Source organism: Blennius ocellaris (assembly GCF_963422515.1).
Source record: "Blennius ocellaris genome assembly, chromosome: 7".
NCBI classification, from domain to species: domain Eukaryota; kingdom Metazoa; phylum Chordata; class Actinopteri; order Blenniiformes; family Blenniidae; genus Blennius; species Blennius ocellaris.
This window is the reverse complement of record NC_137656.1, coordinates 21,588,429-21,597,498: the sequence shown is the minus strand read 5'-3', so window position 1 is coordinate 21,597,498 and position 9,070 is coordinate 21,588,429. Positions and strand designations below refer to the sequence as shown.

The following is a 9,070-nucleotide window of genomic DNA, read 5'->3' as shown; positions in this document are numbered from 1 at the left end:
TTAAAAACATCTTTAAGACACTGCTTCCTGAGGAGGTTAAATTATGTTGTTGGGGGTTTTTTTTTTAATGGCCAGCATTTTTAGTTTGCTGTACCTGTCTGATGATTTGACCCACGTACTCAATCACCATCTCGTCTGCTGCTATTGGCTCCATAGCAAACAGGCCCCACTCGTGGATGTGACTCCGGCTGAAACGAATCCTCTTCTTCCGGAACTGACACGAAACGATTTCATGATAAAATGAGAGTTATTTCATATGTTAACACAGGCCTGACAAAGACTGTGGTGTACTCTAATCAATACATAAATGGTTCATGCAAATATTAGTAGTACATAACTTGTACGTAAAGAAAGTGAGATTGTGCTTCAAGCTGAAATATTTTCTTTGGATATCCTGTGTCCTTTCTATTTGTGTCATAGCCATGATGACATGTCGCTTACCTTCAGTTGGTTGAACTTGACCAGATCACTGTCACAACTGAAAGACGACAGCAGGCGGCGCTGTTCAGACCTAAAGTCAGACCCAGCCCGCAGTGAGGTGGATTGTTGGGCGGGGATGCAGGCGCCCTGGTGGAAAACAAACAGTGTTAATAAAGATGACCTCAAACTTGATCTTGAGATAATCACATCACAGTTTGTCTTCTCCGGTACCTGAGCACTTGTGGATGGAAGCTGGGTGGGTGACCTGACGTTGTTGAGGTAGCTCATTTTATCTTCCCTGCTGATTTTATAGAAACCTTCAGTGCGAGCACAGCCCGTCCTGTGTCTTGGCAGCCAGGATGTTGCTTCCTCACTGTTTTCTGTCAAGACTTTAGTCAGTGAGCAACAGTCAAGGATATATAAATGATGTGCATCAATCAAATAGGGATATCGAATTCTCAAAATTCAGAATTTGTATCCAAAGCTATCTTAAATAGCTCACTCACTGTTTCTTTATATGACATTAAATACAATCCCAGTAACAGTGTGCATTATGGTGCATCATCATACTGATTCACCAACTACCAGTTTCTTCCTTTAGACTCAAAACTTGAGTTGACATCATTTCACATCATTTCATTTCAAGTTGAAAGTGGTAAAGGATATAAGGGTGAGGTATCCACAGGACTTCGCTCAGCCACCCTAAGCCATGGTCCTGGTCCTGCAGCCTCTCATAAGAACACTTGAGAAGCACTGCATCTTCTTCATCAAGGCCGTCCTTCCAAACACAGTGAAGGATTCTCCTCTCCTGACAGTGAGGACGGCTGCCCAGGGAGACCGAACCCGCCGACCTTTTGTGCGATCTGTGTCGATGACGAGCTCTTCTTCGCCTCCTCAGCCAATGCTTTCGCCTCAGTGCATATGTACCCTCGCTGAAAATGCCAGGCATGTTCTCTAGTCCCTGCAAGGGCCTCGTCCTCACCCCCGAACTCATCCAGGCGCCACGCTCCTCAGCAAGATCGCATGAAGATCCAGAGAGGCTGCATGGAGACGACGCTGTGACGGGGGAACCTGGACCAAAGTTGAATATCCAAGACTGAGAGATGCTCAACGCTTGTATTTTCCTCTTGTGGACGACATTGCGTTTTGATAATTTAATGTCTCTCCCTGGAGTCTTCGGTGCTGCGACGTAAGCATTGGTGGACTGGGGTAAAACTGCTGGAGGACTCCCAAGTCGTGGGAGCACAGGGCTTCCCTCTGACGCCAGGATCTCCCTGCCTGGTGTTGCAGGAGCTCCTACCGAGCTGCAATTGGTCCAAAGGAACGTTTCCTCTCTGCCAGGGGTCCTGGGCCTCTTCTGGTATACTGGGGACGTGGCCGCCAGTGCATCAGAAGTTGGAAGAACGTTTTCACTGCTCGTCTGGGAGAGGACCTCGTCACTTTCATCCGAGTCGTCGCTTTCCAAATCAATCACGATGCCCCTGCCTGGTGTTTGTGGTCGTTCTGCCTCCTCCTCGGCTGGAGAAGACGGTTTGCTTTTAACCAGGAGGTCCGAGTCAGTGTCCACCAGGCAGCCGGTCGGGGTGACGGGCCTCAAGTTGACTACGCTCTCCTGAATCTCTAATGACCATTCGGGGCTGTTCATCTCCATGTCACAGCAAGACTCCACACCTGCAGTCACAAAAAGAAGGAGAACAGGGAAATTATTACAATCAACATTTCCAGCTGCAGGCCTCCGTGAACAAAAATGACATAAAAGAATTTGACCTCATGATTGATCTGACACTGACAGAACTGTCACTTTATAGAAAAACAATTTTTGCATTTTTGAAATTCACTATGAAATAAAGATGGAGGTGAACTGAAAACCCAAGAAAACAAAGTTACACTGATATCAACCACCAGTCACGGAGATCAATAAAACATGAAAGACACATAACCTGCGAGTCCTATGGGTGATGGGGGCTGTAGATCCCGTGGGTCACTTCTTTGAAGCTCCATCAAAGCTTTCAGGTCGCAGGTGTCTTGCTGACAAGCTGCATCCTGCTCTTCTTCACTCTGCTCCCCCTGCAGAAGGTCTGACCAGTCCTGCAGACCAGGGTCTGGGGTCAGTGGGGCTGCGGGTGTGTGAGGGGGCTCCAGCTCCATCGGCTCCTCATCTGACGATATCAATATACAGTCCTCGCTCTTGCTGTCGTCCTCCGTGTCTTCGTCGTCGGTGCTGAGGTCAGAGAGCGAGTCTTCAAAGCTCTCCGAGGAGAACGAGTCGGAGGACTCGAAGTCTGACGACTCCGACTGGCTTTCCTCTGACGAGCTGCTCTCAGAAAGATTCTCTGACATTCAAAAGAAACAGAACTATTTAGTGATTTGTGCTTTTTATGCTTTCGGCGCTCGTGTTTTTCGGTTTGTGAAAATTGACATACCGCTATCGGAGATTTGCACGTCATCAGCGGTGGGAGTGGTTTCATCGTCCAACTGTTTCTGAGACAACTTGCTTTCATCCTCTGCTCCATGGCTGTCTTCATCATCATCGTCATCATCTTCAGAATCATTCCTGTCAGGCTAATGAGACCAACAATTATTGCTTTTGTTTTTAATTTCAAATGTAACAGTCTGTTCCTTTAATACTGAAAAATGTTAATAACAGCTTATTTATGTCAATGCATGGAAACATGTTTTGTAATTTAATCTTTCAAGTAAATAGTCTTATTACCAGGATTTGATGATCATTCTTAACTGGCACAATAGATTCCTCTTTCTGTGATACTGTTTCTTCCTCTTGAAGGGCCTTGTCTTCCTCTTTCCCTTCATCGTCATCATCATCATCATCACTGTCAAGCTCCAGTGGTCTGGCATGTCTGCGTTTGGCTTTCTCATTTGTATCTACATCAGCCACATATTCACATTAAGCCATATGGAAAGGCAGTAACACAACTGGTTAGTTTGTACTCCTTTTACAGTGTTAAATTAACGTAATATAAGCAAGAATAAGACGAAGCACCGACCAGCTGTTTCTTTATCAGAACATGCCTGATTTTCCACTTCTTCTGATCCTTTTCTTTTCACCTGAATAAAAAGGATCGCCATGAGGAGAGGCATCGCTCGCTGGTGTGTTTAACATCAACAGTGCAAACAGTAGTTTACCTTGAAGGACGGGAGGGGAGGTTTTCTGAACTTCTCACCACCTCGACTGAGGGTGTTGATAAATGTGCACCTCGCCTCATTACACGTTGCTGCACTTTTAAAAGACGAAGACTGAACCTTGAATGGAAAAATATCAAATAATCGTAAAACGTGTTGGCATTCATCAATAGAAATGAAAAGAATTTTCTGTTGCGACATGATTTAACAACTTGGAGATTAAAAAACAAGATGTGAGGAATGTACCTTTGCTTTCCTCTCCTGACAGTCCCACCAGTCCTCAAATGACTTGAAAGCAATGCATTCGATCATTCGTCGTGTAATGTCCTTCTTAATGATAAACTTCAGTTCATCCACGAGGACTTCTAAAACTTTATCTGCAGTGATCCGATGTGGGTTTTCCTGCAAAGGCACATAGTCCGGAGGCGGCACGTGAGGCGGAAACGTGGGGAAAGGTGGAACCGGCCAGCGCAGGTGGGGAAATGGTGAAGGTGCACTGCTGTGCAGGAGGGGGGTGACAGGAGGCGGGAGCATCAACGCTGGTGGAGGCATCAGAAAAGGTGGTGGGGGAGCCGCTGAAGGAGGAGGGGGGGGGATCGGAGGAGGAATGGGGATGGGAGTGTGACGGCTCGGAGGAGGAGCCCACCCTGGAGGTGGGATGGGGATTGATCCATTTGGCAGGCGAGCTGGGACGGGTGGGACGGACAGGGGAAACGGAGGTATGGGGAAGGAAAGGGGGGCTCCTGGTGGACGGGAGCTCTGCAGTGGGACAGCAGGGGGAGCTTTGGGGGCAACGTGTTCAGTGGCGCTGCCGTTGGAAGAAAATGACGACGTGTGGAAAACTCCGGATTGTCTGTGATTGCAGTGCTCCTTATCCTGGAGTGGTGAATGATTGTCCTGTGTAAGACAACAAAAAAAGAAAGAAGAAATCAGCATCATAACATTTTAACAATGTGGCATTTGCGACTTTTATAGTCATCATATCGTATGTGCAGGTTTACCTTAAGGCGTCGTGATGGGAACCTGGCTGCTTCGGTCTCCCTCCTTTCAAAATGTGACGATTCTGAGAGGGAGGGACACTCTGAGTTTTTCGTGAGAAACGAAACGGCTTCAAGTGTTTTGTCGTCTTCGTCGTCGACAGGCCGTGGTGGACTGACATCCACCACCTCAGTGGACGGCCGCTGGCGGCGGCTCGAGGACGACCCATTAGAAGCCTGACCGCAAATGTTGGCGTCATCTACATCTGCTGGATCAAGAGCTGAGGATGGTGGAGCTGGACTGTCCTGACAATGTCCATCACCATCTGAAGACGCTCCGTCAATGTATGACTGGTCAACGGTCCGGAGGTTTGTCAGCAAATTCTCGATGCGTGAGTCTAAACTCTCTATCTCTGGCTGGTCATCGTCAGGCGGAACCGCCGCTGTGGCCTGAAGGTCAGCCGTGGCATTAATGCTCCTGGTCCTGAAGGAGCTGCAGTTCCTGGGTAAAGCTGAAGAAGTCACATTAGGTGTATGTCCACTTTCTTCAAAAGGTGAGGCGAGATAAAAAGAAGGCTTTCTAGTGTCATGGGCCGGCGACAGTGAGTCTCCATTCCACACTGCAAGCTGTTTACTGTCAGGTCTCTGCCGGTCGGACAACAGCTGTGGCGTTTGCTGTTGGTAATGCTTTAAGATCAAATCAATTCTGGTCCCCGATCCCCTGTAGCGCCTGGCAGGTTTGAGCTGCCAGAGCTCCTGTCTTGAAGGTTTGTGAACACTGTGGGTGACTGGCTCCCCCTGGAGGACGGGTGTCGCCTGAAGGCTGGAGTAGCAGGAGTCCTGGGAAAGCGGAGTTGTGGTCAAACAGGGCGTGTGAGGGGTTCCCAGAGAACGGGGCGTAAGTCCAAAGCTGCAAGGTGTGTCCTGCCAAATACTGGAAAAAGCCGTGTCCAGAGAGCGCGGTGTAGCAATGCTGGCAGGGCTGGAGGCAATGCTCAGTCTCTGTATTGCCGCATTGCTCTGCAACAGAAACACAAATGAGTACTCGTATTCAAAATCTCAACCGCACACAAGGAATATAGAACACCTTACACAAAACTGTAATAAATAGCTTTAATTGTTTACCAGCAAATTGTCAATGAGGCTTTGAAGAGCCTGCTCGCTGCTGCCCACCGGCAGCGTCCAGGGCGTGTACTGGCCATTTAACAGAAGCTGGAGATACCGTGCTCTGTTTTCACCTGAGGAGGAGCAGGTCACCGGCAAATAATCAACAAACACGTTAACATACCTATTGAAGAGTTAGAGGTTAAAGAGTTACCTTTAGGATCAATTTCTACATGGATGACGTTTCCCATCACCGATGTCTGATGGAGGTGCTGCACAGCTTCTTTTGCGGCCTTCACTGTGTCAAAGATGACCTTCGCGAGTCCCAAATGCTTTTTGTTCTTGGGATTGTAAAATATTTCCACTTCGTCAACGTTCCCATATTTTTGGCACATGTCTGTCAGGAACGCCTCCTTAACATTGTCGTTGAGCCGAGAAAAGGTCACTTCTTTGGGAGGAATAGGGCCGACATACCACTCATCAACCTGGAAAAGTATCAGCAAGTTATAATTAATTGTCATTTCTACATGTTGAAGGTCATCCCGCCGGCTGAACTGGACCCTGTGGCAGGCAATTTATCTTTTAGAACGGGAATAATTGCAGATGTAGCATGATAGCACAGCCTATGACTACATGTGTGAATGTGCAATCACAGCTATGATGATCCGTCTTTCACCTGCCGCTGATCTGGGATCGTCATGGGAGATTGTGGTCTCCGTGTTTTACTTGGCACCGGGTTTATGCCAGCTGCTGTTCCTGACACAACCCTCAGAGGGATTTGAACCCTGACCTTCCAGTCACAAGATTGTTGCTCTATCCTCAAGGGTCTGGGGCAGGCATGGACAACGAGCACCTCCTGCGCCTAGTTCCACAGTCAGACAGCATGTTTTCTTTTTTTAAATGTACATAAATAAAAAAAAATTGTACCTCAATAGGTGAAAGGGAAAGTTGGTCATTTCAACCGTATTTGAACCAAGAAAAAAACCCGACGTAAATACTGTGTCGCCAGATGCATTTTCAGGTGAAACATATTTCGCTGTCATCATTATTGTTTTATATGTTGGTATTTATACAGTAATTGGTATTCCTTGCATTTGCTACTCTTCTATTACTGTCCACTTGATGCTATGGTGATGCAAACGTCCCCACTGTTGAACAAATAAGGAAATAGCTTATCTTCTATCTTATCTTATCTCATCTCGTCCTGTCTTACGCTTACATATGTCTGATATTGTGGGGCGTTTTTTCGGGGGTGTTTTGAGAAATATAACTCTGATATATACGTGTGAGTGGCTATGTAGGCCATTCAAACTTTATCCTCATTTTGTTTGATATTTACTTTGCAAAGGAAAAGATTCATTGAAATAAAGAAGCACAGTATTTAAGTTCATCTTCTTTCTGCTCCCTATAATTACTCATTTGGCAACTTTTGTTCCATAATATAGTGTGTTGTTGTTTTTTATTTTCACAAGGAATGACATAAAGAATCTAAACTAAATTAAACTAAACTATACTAATAGTCTCAGTCGGTTTGCGTTCATACACTATGTTGATATAGAAACGCTCACATGCCACACATACAGTGACACACTGGTTTATTATTGTGAAACACCTGTGAAACAACTGATGACGCTACCTAACATTACCCCCTGTTGCATTCTTTATTCAGAAAACCTCTGCAGATTACATATTAATAACACGTATTAACATTGAACCTAAGAGTGGCTTCCTGCTACCTTATTGTGGTCGTCGCATTATTAACGTTTGTTGTTGTTCTGACGGTGATTTCTGACAGGTACCTTGAACTTGGGCACGACCAGCTCAGTGTTTCTGGATCGACTCCACAGGCGGCAGATGCGAGGATCTCTGACTGTGTCTACAGGAAACAGACCTAAATCCTCCACCTGGCAGAGAAGAGCGTCAGGGATTTATATTAGTGAAGCGCTCAGAAAGCAAACGGAGGGAATAGGCGGACAATGTCGGCGAGCGTCTCACGGGCAGGTTGAAGTGGTGTCCGTCGTGGCGATACACTCGGTACAGTCCGTTCGTCAGCGCGGGGTCAATAATCAGTTTGCAGCTGGTCCAGGTGCGACGCGGCGGGGTCTCTCTCTCAGAACCTCGTGCTTCGCTTTCCATTACAGTCATCAAAACCTGGCGGTGATGACACAGACATGCGGCGATGAGCGGGCGGCGAAACACACCCACGACAGGTGACGCTCTCCATCATCCATCACCTGAACCGGAGAACTCCTCCGAAAAAAACCACCGCGGCCTCGCACGTAAAACCAAACTCACTGGCAAGTTTGACGGATTATGTTTGCTTCTCGCCTACCTGTACCGAAGTTTTATCCTTCGAAGGAGCAACATCGTGGAAAAGGCTGTTGAGAATTACGGTGTGTTGTTTTGGGTTTTGTTTTTTGTTTTTTGTTTCCTTTACAGTTCCTCGCCCGATGGAAAATGTATTCATCCGCTAACAGACGTAGAGGTAGAACATAGATCCTCAGGGTGAGGCGGAAGGACACAACAGGTGAGAAGCAATTAACGCAGACTCGACGCTTCTGTCATAATAATAATAATAAGAAGAAGAAGAACAACAACAACAACAATAAAATAATAACAATAATAAGAATAATAATAATAATAATAATAATATAATAATAATAATAATAATAATAATAATAATACAATAACAGTCACAATAATCCTAATATGAGAAATAAATAAAATCAAATAAGCCCCTGGTTGGTAATCTTTACACCTTGCCACTAGGGTAGGCACAACAATCATCCTCATCCTCATAATCATAATTCTCAATAATTGACACCACAAAAAAACATTGACTTTTTAACAGAGTTATTTTTTTTTAATGAAATATTGAACACATTATAACACTGAGACCCAAACTCTTGTAAGCCTCAAAGCCAACATTCTAAACGCTGCAGTTTTTATTAATTAAAGGAGAGGATTTTTAGACATTTAAATCATTTATATTTATTTTGAGATTATAGTAAAATATATAGTAATTTTCATGTCACGATAGTAATCTTCTGTATTAAGTATTTGTGTATGAAAAGGGTTATTATATTACCATTTTATCAGTTTGGCCCACTCAAGGTGAAATTGGACTGTATGTGGCCCATGAACTAAAATGAGTTTGATAATCCTGGTCTTCAAGGGGACAGGAAGCTGAGTGTTTACAATATATACAGGTGTATGTAAGAATGTACTGTATTGTAATTTGGTGGAACTATTAATATGTGTATTTCAAAGTCTGTCATTAAGAGAGTGGCCCCAAACCCATATATCTAGTCATACCATTACGTTCTTGATGCTGAACAGACGGCCAGGGTAAATTGAGTGTACATTTGTGAAAGCATTCCATTTCTGCTTTATATCTGCAGTGTATATATGTATATATATATACACAC

The 9,070-nt window shown here is 45.1% G+C and overlaps 1 protein-coding gene across 1 annotated transcript; it reads right to left on the bottom strand.

Moving 5' to 3' along the window:
- Positions 1-64: 64 nt before the first annotated feature.
- Positions 65-7,787, bottom strand: LOC308132205 (histone-lysine N-methyltransferase SETD1B-A-like; the record flags this gene model as incomplete). Its single annotated transcript, XM_080499204.1, has 15 exons — positions 65-214; positions 442-567; positions 652-818; positions 1,087-2,091; positions 2,406-2,753; positions 2,844-2,982; positions 3,808-3,963; positions 4,028-4,247; positions 4,563-4,624; positions 4,719-4,775; positions 5,160-5,558; positions 5,664-5,776; positions 5,857-6,127; positions 7,442-7,546; positions 7,638-7,787. 15 exons carry the CDS (start codon positions 7,785-7,787, stop codon positions 65-67), a joined length of 3,468 nt encoding a protein of 1,155 aa, XP_080355330.1.
- Between the last annotated feature and the right edge of the window lie 1,283 nt (positions 7,788-9,070).